This window comes from Pristiophorus japonicus, chromosome 3 (assembly GCF_044704955.1).
Source record: "Pristiophorus japonicus isolate sPriJap1 chromosome 3, sPriJap1.hap1, whole genome shotgun sequence".
Taxonomy (NCBI): domain Eukaryota; kingdom Metazoa; phylum Chordata; class Chondrichthyes; family Pristiophoridae; genus Pristiophorus; species Pristiophorus japonicus.
In genome coordinates this window covers 60239402-60255624 of record NC_091979.1, presented here as the reverse complement: position 1 = coordinate 60255624, position 16223 = coordinate 60239402, and the positions used below count along the sequence as shown (strand labels likewise).

At 40.7% G+C, this 16223-nt stretch overlaps 1 protein-coding gene across 1 annotated transcript in view; it reads right to left on the bottom strand.

Moving 5' to 3' along the window:
* Positions 1-16223, bottom strand: part of LOC139253819 (low-density lipoprotein receptor-related protein 1-like) — a 2398725-nt gene that overhangs the window by 485176 nt on the left and 1897326 nt on the right. The window contains exons 43-45 of the mRNA XM_070873585.1: positions 12563-12752; positions 6469-6673; positions 1290-1482 (exon numbers count right to left, since the gene is read on the bottom strand). Coding sequence (XP_070729686.1) covers positions 1290-1482; positions 6469-6673; positions 12563-12752 — 588 coding nt within the window. The remainder of the gene's footprint in view (positions 1-1289; positions 1483-6468; positions 6674-12562; positions 12753-16223) is intronic.

Sequence of the window (16223 nt, the reverse complement as noted above, 5' to 3'; positions counted from 1 at the left end):
AAAGGAGCTTCAGGTGGCAATATGCTTAATTTTATTTTTCAAAATTCTCAATCAGATGGATTAACATTAATTTGATGGTTCTTATTTTAAACTACATGTTGTAAAAAAAAATACTATTTCTCTACGATTAACACTATGGGTTCGAAGTTTGGTTTTGTACACCGCCCGTTACTGTGCAAAGGAGGCGGCTAACGGGCGGAAAATGCTGACTGTCATCGGTAAGTGTCGTCGACGCCTCGCCCTAAATTAAGTTGGCTCTTTGGCAGAGGCGCCAAGTGGCAATGGAGCACCGGCTAATACCACCCGCGTGATGATGTCATCCAGCGTACAACACATCTTTGATGCCTGTCGGACATTTGTATACAAACAGACGGCCGTACAGCCAGGAAAAAGTTGTCTTAACAGAGCAGATCTCGGGCGGAATCGCCTAGAAAGGAAGGTACGTTTTTCTCTTTATTTATTTCTGCATGTTTTCATTAGTTTGAAGAATGGGGAAGTGTGTGTGTGGATCGGAGAAGTTTTAGTTCTTTATTTTTTCTTCCCATTTTTTTCTAGCATGGCAACAGCCTCCTGTCGGGAAATTCTGTAGGCCTTCTGAGCTCCCTCCTGAGGAGGAGTGTGCAATGCCACTTTTTAGTGTTGCTCTCATTTTTGAGCATAAAAACTGAATTTAGGACTTTGAGGCTGCACCTAATGCCAGCGCTAAAATCAGCACTCAGGCGGTGACACCGCCTCAAACAGTGGCACGGAATTTTGATCACTATATGTAAGAAAACATTTTTTTTTAATGCATACACCAGATTTTCTTCAGCACAAATGTCTGAACTCAAAGTCGCAAATGTTACAAAGGAACAGGTTAACATTCTGGAATGCTGCTACGAAATTAGAACAGAATAGAAATCAACTCTGAAAATAAGGACAGCCTGATTAAATCTGGACGAGTGAGACGTATGATACCAAACTCCTCTGGTATTATTTACAGCATGTTCTTAACACCAACAATGAGGAAACTAGAGCAGCTCCTCAACATTGCTGCTTTCAAGGACTTAAAGGTACCGTTAAGATATAGTATTGTAGGAAAAGCTCACTTAGTGGCAGCAGCAGACCAGGAACTATCTGACTACTGACTCACAGTAATTACTGGAAGTTTAGAACATCACAGCTGTCGTCCAATACGATGTTTTTATCACAATGAAACACTTAAAATAGCAGATAGAGTATTATATAATATATATCAACATATCCAATAACCGACTAGGAAAAATGTCATCAAACTAAGTGCAACTTACAGTTGTTGGTATCGTTTGCTACAACCATAATTCCCATAGGTTGATGTGCTGTGTCTGAACGCAGCACTTTAACATCTCCTCCTGTGTACTTATCACAACGCATTACAGATCTCTGCATCCAGTCTGTCCAGAAGATGTAATCACCATAAATAGCTAAGCCGAAGAAAGTGCCTGGTCCAGATTTCAGAACGACCTGTGCCATTGCAAGCACAACATGGAGAATTACATTAAAAGCTGTTTCTTGGCCAAAGATGAGTTATGATAATGAAAATTGTTATTGAACTAAAGTTATGGATTTGTGTACGTGAACAATAGTGACAATCAGGAAACATATACTCTATTTTGATTATTTCTCAATACTTTACATGGAATTTCCTAGAATTTACAGCACAAACAGGCCATTTGGCCCAACTGGTCTGAACTCCTGTTTATGCTCCACACAATCCTCCTCACACCCCTCTTCATCTAATTCTTATCAGCACTTTTGTTGAATATTTTAATAGAGTTAAGCACATGGTAGGAGAACCAGCTATGTTTGTGCAGCAATAATTCTCATGTCTCGCAGCAGTATTATGTTATCTGACTCAATGATAACATTGCTAATTGACCATTTTCTGCTTAATTGTACTCTAAGTGATTATTGAATACTAATGATTGCTACAAACAAATAGTTTTAATCGAGAAACTCTAGTTTTTTATTCTTAGAATTTTCTATTGCCATTTGTACTGAAACCTAATTAATCATTTAGCAATCTGTGTGATGATCAAAATGCCTAAACTGCTCTTATTAATCATTCATTCTAAGCTCTTAAGATGAACTTGAAATGGCAAATTTTAATGAGCTGTTGGTGACAGAGGCATGTCATGAAAGTAAGTTCAATGACGTTTTGTGCACTAAATAATGATTAATGAATTTCAGAGCAATTATTATCAATGATTAATCTGTTTTAATCACTACAAATTGTACCCTTAATCAATGTTGAACTGCAATTTACAATGACTCTTAATGGGTTGAGGCAATATAGATTTTACAATACTAAAGATAATATAGAAATAATAAAAAGGGTCAGTTTGGGGTATAAAATGGTCCAAGCCATTGAGATTAAGTGAACTGCCAACATGGGATGGCAAAATTAAGAATTATGTAGTCTACTGACTAGTGGAAAGTCATAGGCGACAGCAAAAAGAGGAAACTAATAACGTAAAAAGGCCAATTAGAGAAATTGTTTTGCTTGCCGTGTCTTGCTACACTGAAAGTGTTGAGCATAGAGAACAGTGGTCTGAAATGTCAAATAATGGAAAAAAATAAAGTGAAAGGACTGGAAAGAACACATGGGAAATTTAATGTTACCTTCTGCAATTATATAGTGTTCAACAAAAAAGGAATGTGCTTCCGAGTACTACAACAAATAGATTTTGTTCACCTTTAATTTCACTTTTATGATGTTCATTAGGCCATAGCACAGCAATCCAAGGATTGCAATTCATGATATCAAATAGCATCTCCTTTCCCTGTGACCTCTACCATCGAGAAGGACAAGAACAGCAATTTCAGGAGAACAGCATCACCTCCAAGCTCACCTCCAACTCCTACACCATCCTGACTTGGAAATATAATGCCATTCCTTTAGTATTACTGGATCAATATCCAGCAATTCCCTACTTAGCACTATTGGAGCACCATCACTGCAATGACTGCAGCAGTTCAAGTCCCATCACCATCTATTCAGGGTATCTCGAGATGCTTAATAAATGCAGTCTTGCCAGCAGAAGCCACATTATGAGAACAAAATCAAAATCAACTTTCAATCTTAAACACACTTGTTTAAATGAGGTGATGACTGGGTTTGTCTCATCTAGAATGATATAATTCGATGCATTCTTAAAACCAGTCTTGTACTTTACTTGATTACTTTAAAAAAATGTACTGCATGGTTCCAAACTCTCCAAAAATCATACACTGAGTGGCACCAATATGGAAAAATAATCTATTTGTCCCTAATTGTAATTGTGATATATATCATGATCACACATATCTACAAGTGCCATTATCTAGATAATACAACAGGAATTACCCATAAATATGGTACGTTCAATGACGACTCAATAAATAACTTGGTTCTCCATCACATTCAGTGACTGTCAGTACACACTTAACATGACTCACTATTTGATCTGTTTTATTTTAATTCTGTTTGTGAAAAGCCAAAATACATTTTCTAGTACAGGTTAATAAAAAAACAAATGGTTGTATAGAATGTTGGTAGTAAATACCATGAAATATTCAACATGAACAAAACTCATTTTCTTGACAGAAATTTAATGTGGTGTGAATAACCGGAGTGGTTCTAGATAAATATATTTTCCAAATGCTATTCACTCAGTTATTTTATATTGAATTAGATGGAAAATAATTAGATGGAAGCAAATAGGTTCTGCCCAAACAGTCTGCTTAGTGTTTATCCTCCACACAAGCAGTAATCCTGCTCACATGTACCCACCCTATTCCCATATTTCTCGCTTTCTCTTTTCCTTCAACCACCTATCCTCTCTTTTCTTAAAATGTTGACATGGGGTTAGAATTTGCAATGGCTCACCGCCCAGTTTCTTAGCAGTATTGGCCATTTTAGGCGATAACCGGGTCAGTGAGAAATTGCCCAGCTGAATTACGGCGGCAGTTTCGCTGAGGAGTCCACAGATCGCCATGGTGTGATATTTGGCTCAGCGGTGACCCGTAGGTAAGTATTAAAAAAAACGCCCACGAGTAGCTCTGCAAGAAAAAGGTAAGTAATTGTTTTTTTACTAATTATTTTAAAATTCTATTGTGATTTAAGTTAAAAGGGTCATGAGAATGGTTTTTATGATTTTTTATGTTATGCTTTTAAAAATATATTGTTTTTCTTCTCCTCAGCCCAACCCGCAGCCTCGGTATAAATTTTAGTAAATTTATTATCAGCCATTTTCTAAAGAACCGCCCAATTGACCCAAAATTCACCTTTTTTGCTGGGAATCGAGGTGCAATGCCCATTCTTTTCGCTGGACGGATTTTTTTTCTTTTTCGGGGGGAAAGATTTTGTCGGCAGGAATCTTCAAGTTTGCACATGAGACTAAGTTGGGTGGCAGTGTGAGCTGTGAGGAGGATGCTAAGAGGCTGCAGGCTGCAGGGTTACTTGGACAGGTTAGGTGAGTGGGCAAATGCATGGCAGATGCAGTATAATGTAGATAAATGTGAGGTTATCCACTTTGGTGGCAAAAACAGGAAGGCAGAATATTATCTGAATAGTGACAGATTAGTAAAAGGGGAGGTGCAATGAGACCTGGGTGTCATGGTACATCAGTCATTGAAGGTTGGCATGCAGGTACAGCAGGCGGTGAAGAAGGCAAATGGCATGTTGGCCTTCATAGCTAGGGTATATGAGTATAGGAGCAGGGAGGTCTTACTGCAGTTGTACAGGGCCTTATTGAGGCCACACCTTGAATATTGTGTACAGTTTTGGTCTCCTAATCTAAGGAAGGACATTCTTGCTATTGAGGGAGTGCAGCAAAGGTTCACCAGACTGATTTCCGGGATGGCAGGAATTGACATATGAAGAAAGACTGGATCGACTAGGCTTATATTCACTGGAATTTCGAAGAATGAGAGGGGATCTCATAGAAACATATAAAATTCTGATGGGATTGGACAGGTTAGATCCAGGAAGAATGTTTCCATGTTGAGGAAGTCCAGAACCAGGGGTCACAGTCTAAGGATAAAGGGTAAGCCATTTAGGATCAAGATGATGAGAAATTTCTTTGCTCAAAGAATTGTGAACCTGTGGAATTCTCTACCACAAAAAGTTGTTGAGGCCAGTTCATTAGATATTTTCAAAAGGGAGTTAGATGTGACCCTTACGGCTAAAGGGATCAAGGGCTATGTAGAGAAAGCGGGAATGGGGTACTGAAGCGCATGATCTGCCATGATCATATTGAATGGTGGTGCAGGCTCGAAGGGCCGAACAGCCTACTCCTGCACCTATTTTCTATGTTTCTATCTTTCTATGTTTAGTGGTCTTTTGGGCGGCAATCGGGCACTGCCGGGTTGTTATGAAATTCTAGCCCTTAGTTTCTGCTTGAATCATTAATTCCAGTAGTGCACTCCAGAGCCTCACAACCCTCTGTGTAAAAAAAGTTTCTCTTGCTCTCTGTCCCAAATCATTTACATTTAATCCTGTATGTATGTCCCCTCATGCTAACCCCTCAATCACTGGAAACAATCTGTTTCTATCTACTCTGTCCCATCTCTTCATAATTTTAAACATCTCTAGCAACTCAGCCCATAAGCTCCTCTATTCTAATGAAAATAGCAAATATTGAATGTATTTGCTTATTCATCACCACACAAGCACTTGTCTGTTTGGCCAGTGGTTGCACTCTCATCTCTGAAGTCTTAATTTTAACCTGGAGTGGGATTCAGGTAAGCAGGGGGCAAGGTAAGCACCAAATTCCATGACCTTGGCAGTGTGAGGCCTGTGTGCTTTTAACTCCCGGCCCTCATCTGCATGTTGCTGGTCAGCTTCCCATCCATAAGGAAGCAATGAGTGGTCGGCAGGTGGGAGCAGTAAAGTTAGGTGGCAGAAGACCCACTGGCAAGAAGGCAAGTCGCGGGAAACAGGTTATGGGATAGTCATGGCAAGGTAGAGTGATGTGCCGCAGTGGAGGCCTAAACTTTCCTTATTGGACCCAGATGCAAACTCCTGTTCCTCTTGGCTCCACAAGGAAAGTGTAAAAAAACTTAGCTTAAACGGCCTCTTCTAGCTTCAGTCCTCTTTCTACTCTATTTTCCCGGTGGGGAAAATACAATGGCTTTCCACAGTTAAAATTGCAATCGGAAACACAGCAGGCTTCAGATGCGTGTCCTTGCTGCCTGCTCAAAAGAGCAAATGCAGATGGTGAGATCCAAGTGGAATGGGTGGGTAAGTCAGCTGGCCAATATTAACTTCCTCCCTGCCCGGTTTCTGCCAAAGAGCAAACTGGTCATTCATTTCATTTCCTGGTTGCATGTGCAAATTGGCTGTGGCATTAGCCTACACAACAAGAAGTGACAACACTTCAACATGACTTCATTGAGAAGTCCTATGAATTGGATCAAGTGCAGTCTAATTGCAAGTTCTTTGTTTTTAACATAAAATTATCGACTTACATTTCTGTGTGTTCCATCATATTCACACCTTTCAATTCTTCCTACGGAACCATCCGAGAAATACAGTTTCTCTGCTTTATGATCAATCGTAAGTCCATTTGGTGTGAAAATGTCAGTGCTAACAATGATCTGAACATTTCCTCCAGACAAGGTTGCTTTCATTATACTTGGCTGCTGTTCATTCCAATTTGTCCAGAACATTAAGCTACATAAGGTAAAAAAAATGTCAAATCTTGTGAAAAAATGTTAGTTTGCACATAATATCCTGAATCTGCTACAGGAAATGTCATATAACAATTTATCAATAAATTTTTAAATGCCAATGATCCATAAATTACAGTTACTTTTTTGCTGATCTGACATATAAACATTATGGCTCAATTTTCCCTAGTATTTGCGCCGTTTTTTTTGGAGTAGGCTGCTTTTGTATTGAATTTTTTTAAAGTAATACATTAGGGGGTCGAAATTCAGTTTCTACCGCCACCCATTACCATGCATGGGAGGCAGCTAATGGGCGGCAAAGGCCTACCTTTGACAGTAAGCGGCGTCCACGCCTGCGCAGAAATTCAGTCGACTCTTTGACAGAGGCGCCAAGAGCTAACCGTGCGCCGGCTAACGCCACCCACGTGGTGACGTCATCCAGCATGCAATGCCTCCTTGGTGCCTCTGTTACGATATTTAGTTTGAATGTAGGCCTTCCCGGCAGGTGTTCTTACAGCCTGGAAAAAGTGGTGAGTAAACAGCGGAACTTGGGCATAATCGGTCAGAGAGCAAGGCAAGTTTTATTTATTTATTTATTTATTTATTTATTCATTAGTTGCAACAGCGGGAAAGTTTGTGTGTGGGTTGGAGAAGTTTGAGTGTTTTTTTTTTCTTTCTTCCCTTTTCTTCCCGTTTTCTAGCTAGCATGGCGGCAGACTCCCGATGTGAAATTCAGTCGGCCTCCTGAGCTCCTGCCCGAGGATGAGTGTGCAACGCCACTTTTTAGCGCGGCTCTCTCATCTTTGGGTGTAAAACTGAATTTGGCATTTGGAGCCCGCTCCTAACGCCTAGCGGTAAAATTAGCGCTCGGGCGGTGACACCACCTCAAAAATAGTGGTACTGAATTTCTGCTCCTCAAGACTTTTTTGATTAAATGGTAGGGGAAGAAAACATCGACAGCACACTAGGAATGCATATGCATATATGGTTTCGTTTTGGAAATGCACCTCTCTTTCTAATCCCAGGAGACTCATGATATGAATTTTGGGGATCGGGGTTTGGCTCTGCCTTATACCTAACGCTTATCCTTACACTAGCATACAGACATTTTTAATATTTCTTCTGGGGATTAGAAAGGTATGACTATCAAAGGAAGAATGACCGAGTAGGAAATGAAACACCTTACAGGTGTTTATACACTGTTGTTGTGAAGTGAAATCTGGTACCGCTTTTTAAAAAAAAACGACCTTCTCCCACACTGCTTTATTAAAGCAGGTCATTTAAAGTTTCACAGCACCATATAAAAGTAACACTTCCATTTCCCATAGATTCTATTGTCATTTTTTATGTGTGATACTGTAAATTACTGCTAAATTCAAGCACAGATTGTGCACTGTAGATTCACTGTCCACAAGGAATTGATTTAATTTAAGACCAAGCCATCAGAGAGAAGAAACCATTCTACCCCATCTGTCTGGGCTAGATTCAAAACAAGGTATCTAAGCTGCAAACAATGTTTGAACTGTGAATCGCATGGTCCCTAGAGAATGAAATCATTTAAACAATTTCCAATGAATGTGATTTTGCATAGCATTCATATTCTTAAAAATATAAAATAACTAATGAATATAATCGCTGTTATGGACTGAAAACAATGAAAAATGTTATAGCAATATGTTACTATCACAAAAAAACAATAATTTATGAAAATCACCAATTAGATATTTTTTTCCAAATCCATTTAAGTAGGGCCAAAGTGAGCAATACTACTTTGAAAAACAATTAATTAGCTTTAGCATCTGTTCTTCCCTGTGCTTTTTATTTAAGTGTTTGAACCCATTTCTCAAACGTTAACTGTATTTAAAAAAAAGAACACAAACAAAAAAACACAAACATTTCCTTTTATCATAAATATTGTTTCTTTTTATCTTTAAGTTCGAAAAGGGGTGAATTATTTAGATTTTTTTTAAGACGAGTTGCTCTATGGCAGAGAAAATATACATTTTTACCAACATATTATTTTAAAGTTATGTTTCATATGGTACAACATCCTGAAATCATACAAGGGAAGATACAACAAACTTGCAGTTATAGACTGCATTTCATGACCTCAGGACACCCCGAATTGCTTCACCATATTATCACAATTTGTTTTCTTTAAAGGAATATGTACTTTCTGTTCGAAATTTGGGTTACCTGAAAATGATTGTATGTTCCTGCTCGAGGCAAGTAAAGGGTTAATGCATACGCTATGTTACCCAAGAATGAACTTTCACTTTCCTGGAAGACTTGCCTCAATGCTTTAATGAGATAGATTAGAGAATGCATAACATTTTGACTTGGTCTTTAATTTGGCAAGCTGAAACCAAACGTAAACAGCGGAAGGAGCACATGGCAACCCAGCACCCCATCTACCCGTTCCTTCAACCACTGTCTGCCCCACCTGTGACAGAGACTGTAGGTCCCACAAAGGACTCATTAGTTACATGAGAACTCATTTTTAGCGTGGAAGCAAGTCATCCTCGATTCCGAGGGAGTGCCTCGGAAGAAGGCCCGACCTAATGTTTCTTCCATTATGACTAATAAATTCTACTAAGGTAGAATTTGGCAATTGTTTAACTATAAAAGTGTATTAGTATAAAAGACATAAAATGTATAACTAATGGGAGTTAAGTGTTTTCATGGCAACCAGGTGGCGTAAGATGGTCCTAATAAAAAGGGCCTCTCTTTTAATGGCCCAAGGTTGTGTTTGAGAATGAAACTGGAGAACAGGGCCTGACGAGATAAGAGGAGTCCAAATGGATGGATTGCCTTCAAAATCATTAAACAAGAAATGGTTGTAAAGACCCCTCCTTTAGGGTGGGTCTTCATCAGCAAGTGTAGACAAAGAACTCAAGGCATGATTGGATAAAGACTTTTAAAGAGGGGTACTGAGGTGAATGATCAGCCATGATCTTATTGAATGGTGGTGCAGGCTCAAAGAGCTGAATGGCCTTCTCCTGCACCTGTTTTCTATGTTTCTAACCTCAATAAGCCAAAAGGTGTTGTCAATATCCCATTCCAGGTCCACCCCTAAGAATGTAACAAAAGTAACACCCTGCAGGCCAATTCCCACAAAACGGTAGAGGGATATTACTGGGAGCTATGCTGGTCGATTGCTCTTTGACAATCCCATACTTTACGAAAGAAAGCTCCAGGAGAAAAAGAGGCCACAAGCCAGAGAACTGCTCATGCATGCCAGCCATTTGCCCGATCAGGATTGGTATCAAATACTCGTCACGGTCATATGTTTTTGCTGTATACCTAATGTTTTGTATTCTGTCTTAAACTCTGATTAAACACAATATATCCACCAGATTGATTTACAAAGAACTTGATTATTAAAGCGACCAGAGAAAGCCTGAAAAGGCAATTTCCAACATTTCCTGTCCTGCATATAAGTAGTTTTTTTTTTCTTGTCCCTTGACCATGCATCCAAGAGGGAAGAGTAGGCATTACCCAGGCACCACCACTGAAGCCTATGGCCATCTGACTTTGGAAGAATTTACTGCATTAGAAATCCTTTCCAATCAGGTTCATTATGGCTGAATCTTTGCTTAGTGATTTTCCAAAGTAGCAGAATGGAGACTAGAAATTCATTAGCGTGAAGGAATCAACTCTGTGATCTCTCCATAGAAACATAGAAATATAGAAATTTTAGCCAGGTCACTTGGAGGAACCATGAAATGGAAGCAAGGTGCTTTCTCAAGAGGTGCAATCTCTTGTGTCAACCCAGCCACAAGTTCAGGAATATTATTCAAGAAAACTGGAAGCAGGCCAATTGCTTGCCTTCTCATCCATGAGAGGTGATCTTATCGAAATGTATGAGGGGGCTTGATAAGATGGATGCAGAGAGGATGTTTCCACTGATAGGGAAGACTAGAACTAGGGGGTATAATCTTAGAATAAGGGGCCGCCCATTTAAAACTTTTTAAAAAAGGAGGGAGAGAGAAAGCAGGGAATTATAGACCGGTCAGCCTGACCTCAGTAGTGGGTAAAATGATGGAATCAATTATTAAGGATGTCATAGCAGCGCATTTGGAAAATGGTAACATGATAGGTCCAAGTCAGCATGGATTTGTGAAAGGGAAATCATGCTTGACAAATCTTCAGGAATTTTTTGAGGATGTTTCCAGTAAAGTGGACAAAGGAGAACCAGTTGATGTGGTATATTTGGACTTTCAGAAGGCTTTCGACAAGGTCCCACACAGGAGATTAATGTGCAAAGTTAGAGCACATGGGATTGGAGGTAGTGTGCTGACGTGGATTGAGAACTGGTTGTCAGACAGGAAGCAAAGAGTAGGAGTAAATGGGTACTTTTCAGAATGGCAGGCAGTGACTAGTGGGGTACCGCAGGGTTCTGTGCTGGGGCCCCAGCTGTTTACATTGTACATTAATGATTTAGACGAGGGGATTAAATGTAGTATCTCCAAATTTGCGGATGACACTAAGTTGGGTGGCAGTGTGAGCTGCGAGGAGGATGCTATGAGGTTGCAGAGTGACTTGGATAGGTTAGGTGAGTGGGCAAATGCATGGCAGATGAAGTATAATGTGGATAAATGTGAGGCTATCCACTTTGGTGGTAAAAACAGAGAGACAGACTATTATCTGAATGGTGACAGATTAGGAAAAGGGGAGGTGCAACGAGACCTGGGTGTCATGGTACATCAGTCACTGAAGGTTGGCATGCAGGTACAGCAGGCGGTTAAGAAAGCAAATGGCATGTTGGCCTTCATAGCGAGGGGATTTGAGTACAAGGGCAGGGAGCTGTTGCTACAGTTGTACAGGGCCTTGGTGAGGCCACACCTGGAGTATTGTGTACAGTTTTGGTCTCCTAACCTGAGGAAGGACATTCTTGCTATTGAGGGAGTGCAGCGAAGATTCACCAGACTGATTCCCGGGATGGTGGGACTGACCTATCAAGAAAGACTGGATCAACTGGGCTTGTATTCACTGGAGTTCAGAAGAGTGAGAGGGGACCTCATAGAAACGTTTAAAATTCTGACGGGTTTGGACAGGTTGGATGCAGGAAGAAGGTTCCCAATGTTGGGGAAGTCCAGAACCAGGGGTCACAGTCTAAGGATAAGGGGTAAGCCATTTAGGACCGAGATGAGGAGAAACTTCTTCACCCAAAGAGTGGTGAATCTGTGGAATTCTCGACCACAGAAAGTAGTTGAGGCCAATTCACTAAATATATTCAAAAGGGAGTTAGATGAAGTCCTTACTACTCGGGGGATCAAGGGGTATGGCGAGAAAGCAGGAAGGGGGTACTGAAGTTTCATGTTCAGCCATGAACTCATTGAATGGCGGTGCAGGCTAGAAGGGCTGAATGGCCTGCTCATCACCTATTTTCTATGTTTCTATGTTTCTATGAGATGAGGAGGAACTTCTTCTCTGAGGGTTGTAAATCTGTGGAATTCGCTGCCAGAGAGCTGTGGAAGTTGGGTCATTGAATAAATTTAAGGCCGAGATAGACAGTTTCTTAACCGATAAGGGAATAAGGGGTTATGGGGAGCGGGCAGGGAAGTGGACTTGAGTCCATGATCGGATCAGCCATGTCCTATTAAATGGTGGAGCATGCTTGAGGGGCCGTATGGCCTACTCCTGCTCCTATTGCTTATGTTCTATTGTTCTTATTATGTTCTTATCCAGGAATGATACACAAGTTTACCTAAACAGATAATTTCCACATGTTGAGCAGTGAAAATAAACATACAACAATTGTAAAATAAATACATTTCTTTCAAGTTACTCACTGTTTTTATATAGTGCTAGGTAATGAGAAAGAAGTATTTTGCTAAAATGATCATTACAAATGATGAATCTAATGAATTATAAAAAATGACCTCCTTACTTGTGGCATTCATCCAAGGCAAGCACATGAGGATGGTCATCAGGAGACATTTCAACTATGATTTCTTGGTCAAAAGCTCCAAACTTGTTTTGGTCAATCGTATGCCTTGAAATAGTTGATGTTGTAGAACTTGTCCAGTAAAGAGTATCCCAAGCTTTATGATATGCCAGACCTTCAACTGAGCCTACATCTGTTGAATAGAAAATCAATATGTTAACTACAAACACCATTGCCCATGCACTTTTATCAATGCGATCAGGTAATAAGGACATCCTAAGCTGTGTAAGTTACCTGTTATGGGACATGAACTTGTCAAAATCTGGATTATTAACAGCTCATAACTAAGGAAATACAAATCAAGTCAAGAAGCATGTTCTTAAATGACAAACACTGGACACACCCTGAAAGATATTTTTCTTTAGGTCCTCGTTGATGTACTGTAGTGTTATGCAATACTGTTGACTTCAGTTGAAGGAAATATCAGCAGATGTTTTAATAAACTGATATTTCCTTCAGTTACAGATTTCTCAATTACATTCGGTGTGCAAAATTAAAGCATATGGTTTTGGGGGTAATGTACTGACGTGGATAGAGAACTGGTTGGCAGACAGGAAGCAGAGAGTCGGGATAAACGGGCCCTTTTCAGAATGGCAGGCAGTGACTAGTGGGTTGCCACAGGGCTCAGTGCTGGGACCCCAGCTATTTACAATATACATTAATGATTTAGATGAAGGAATTGAGTGTAATATCTTCAAGTTTGCAGATGACACTCAGCTGGGTGGCGGTGTGAGCTGTGAGGAGGACGCTAAGAGGCTGCAGGGTGACTTAGACATAGAAACATAGACACATAGAAATTAGGTGCAGGAGCAGGCCATTCAGCCCTTCGAGCCTGTACCACCATTCAATAAGATCATGGCTGATTATTCAACCTCACTACCCCTTTTCTGCTTTCTGTCCATAACCCTTGATCCCTTTGGCCGTAAGGGCCATATCTAACTCCCTTTTGAATATGACTACCGAACTGGCCTCAACAACTTTCTGCGGAAGAGAAATCCACAGGTTAACCACTCTCTGAGTGAAGAAGTTTCTCCTCATCTCGGTCCTAAATGGCTTACCCCTTATTCTTAGACTGTGACCCCTGGTTCCGGAACTCCCCAGCAATGGAAACATTCTTCCTGCCTCTAACCTGTCCAATCCTGTCAGAATGTTATATGTTTCTATGAGATCCCATCTCATTCTTCTAAACTCCAGTGGATACAAGCCCAGTTGATCCAGTATCTCCTTAAACCTCAGTCCTGCCATCCCGGGAATCAGTCTGGTGAACCTTCGCTGTACTCCCTCAATAGCATGAATGTCCTTCCTCAGATTGGGAGACCAAAACTGAACACAGTATTCTAGGTGTGGCCTCATAGAGTGTGTGCTCTGTGCAACTGCAGTAAGATCTCCCTGCTCCTATACTGAATTACTCTAGCTATGAGGGCCAACATGCCATTTTCCTTCTTCACCGCCTGCTGTACCTGCATGTCAACCTTCAATGACTGATGTATCATGACACCCAGGTCTTGTTGTACCCTCCCCTTTTCCTAATCTGTCACCATTCAGATAATATTCTGTCTTCCTGTTTTTGCCACCAAAGTGGATAACCTCACATTTATCCACATTATACTGCATCTGCCATGCATTTGCCCACTCACCTAACCTGTCCAAGTCACCCTGCAGCCTCTTAACATCTTCCTCACAGCTCACCCTGTCACCCAGCTTAGTGTCATCCACAAACTTGGAAATATTACATTCAATTCCTTCATCTAAATCATTGATGTATATTGTAAATAGCTGGGGTTCCAGCACTGAACCTTGCGGCACCCCACTAGTCACTGCCTGCCATTCTGAGAAGGACCTGTTTATCCCTACTCTCTGCTTCCTGTCTGCCAACCAGTTTTCTATCCACGTCAATACATTACCCCCAATACCATGTGCTTTAATTTTGCACACTAATCTCTTGTGTGGGACCTTGTTAAAAGCCTTTTGAAAGTCCAAATACACCACATCCACTGGTTTTCCCATGTCCACTCTGCCAGTTGCATCCTCAAAAAACTCTAGAAGATTTGTCAAGCATGATTCCCTTTCATAAATCCATGCTGACTTGAACCGATCCTGTCACTGCTTTTCAAATGCGCTGCTATTTCATCTTTAACAAGTTAGGTAAGTGGGCAAACGCATGGCAGATGCAGTATAATGTAGATAAATGTGAGATTATCCACTTTGGTGGCAAAAACAGGAAAGTAGAATATTATCTGAATGGCGGCAGATTAGGAAAAGGAGTTGTGCAACGAGACCTGGGTGTCATGGTACATCAGTCATTGAAAGTTGTCATGCAGGTACAGCAGGTGGTGAAGAAGGCAAATGGTATGTTGGCCTTCATAGCTAGGGGATTTGAGTATAGAAGCAGGGAGATCTTATTTCAGTTGTACAGGGCCTTGGTGAGGCCTCACATGAAATATTGTGTTCAGTTTTGGTCTCCTAATCTTTGGAAGGATGTTCTTGCTATTGAGGGAGTGCAGCGAAGGTTCACCAGACTGATTCCTGGGATGGTGGGACTGACATAGGAGGAGAGAGTGGATCGACTGGGCCTGTATTCACTGGGGTTTAGAAGGATGAGAGGGGATCTCATAGAAACATATAAAATTCTGACGGGACTGGACAGGTTAGATGCAGGAAGAATGTTCCTGATGTTAGGTAAGTCCAGAACCAGGGGACATAGTCTAAGGATAAGGGGTAAGCCATTTAGGACTGAGATGAGGAGAAACTTCTTCACTCAGAGAGTTTGTTAACCTGTGGAATTCCCTACCGCAGAGAGCTGTTGATGCCAGTTCATTGGACATATTCAAGAGGGAGTTAGATATGGTCCTTACGGCTAAAGGGATCAAGGGGTATGGAGAGAAAGCAGGAAAGGGGTACTGAGGTGAACGATCAGCCATGATCTTATTGAATGGTGGTGCAGGCTCGAAGGGCCGAATGGCCTACTCCTGCACCTATTTTCTATGTTTCTATGTTTCTATTTCAGCTATAACTTCTTATAGTTAAGAGAAACAATCACGTGTTCTTGAGTATAATTGTTTGTGGCATTATACAATGAGAAGATTTCAGCATCATATTTGTGGCTAGAATGAGAAAATTCCAGCTACCAAAAATACAAATGCTCAAGTGAGAATTGTAATTAGATCTGCTGAAGTTTTGATTTCAAAACTACATGGATCAGGTCGAGTATACCAACAAAGCCCCAGAGTGTATTCTCTGTTATTCCTTTGCAAGCATCTTGAAACAAGTGTGTATGCATAATATGCGAGCATTGCCAGCACAACTAATTTATTAAAAGAGCACTTTGACATGAACTGACTTAACTCCCACACCATTTGGAGTGTGCTATAATGAATAATCCTGTAGAATGCCAGTGATATTGGAACTTAATCCATTTTATGACCAGGAAATTGAATACCGAAGACAGATGCCTCCCTAGACTGTCAAGGAAATTGTATATTATGGATACAAATTCTTCCTAGACCACCAGGAGAACAGATAGACGATGCAGACCACCCGTGAAATTGAATGCATTTGCTACCTTGCTAGGGTATTTGGATCTCACAGTGTCAGCTGTGGCTCA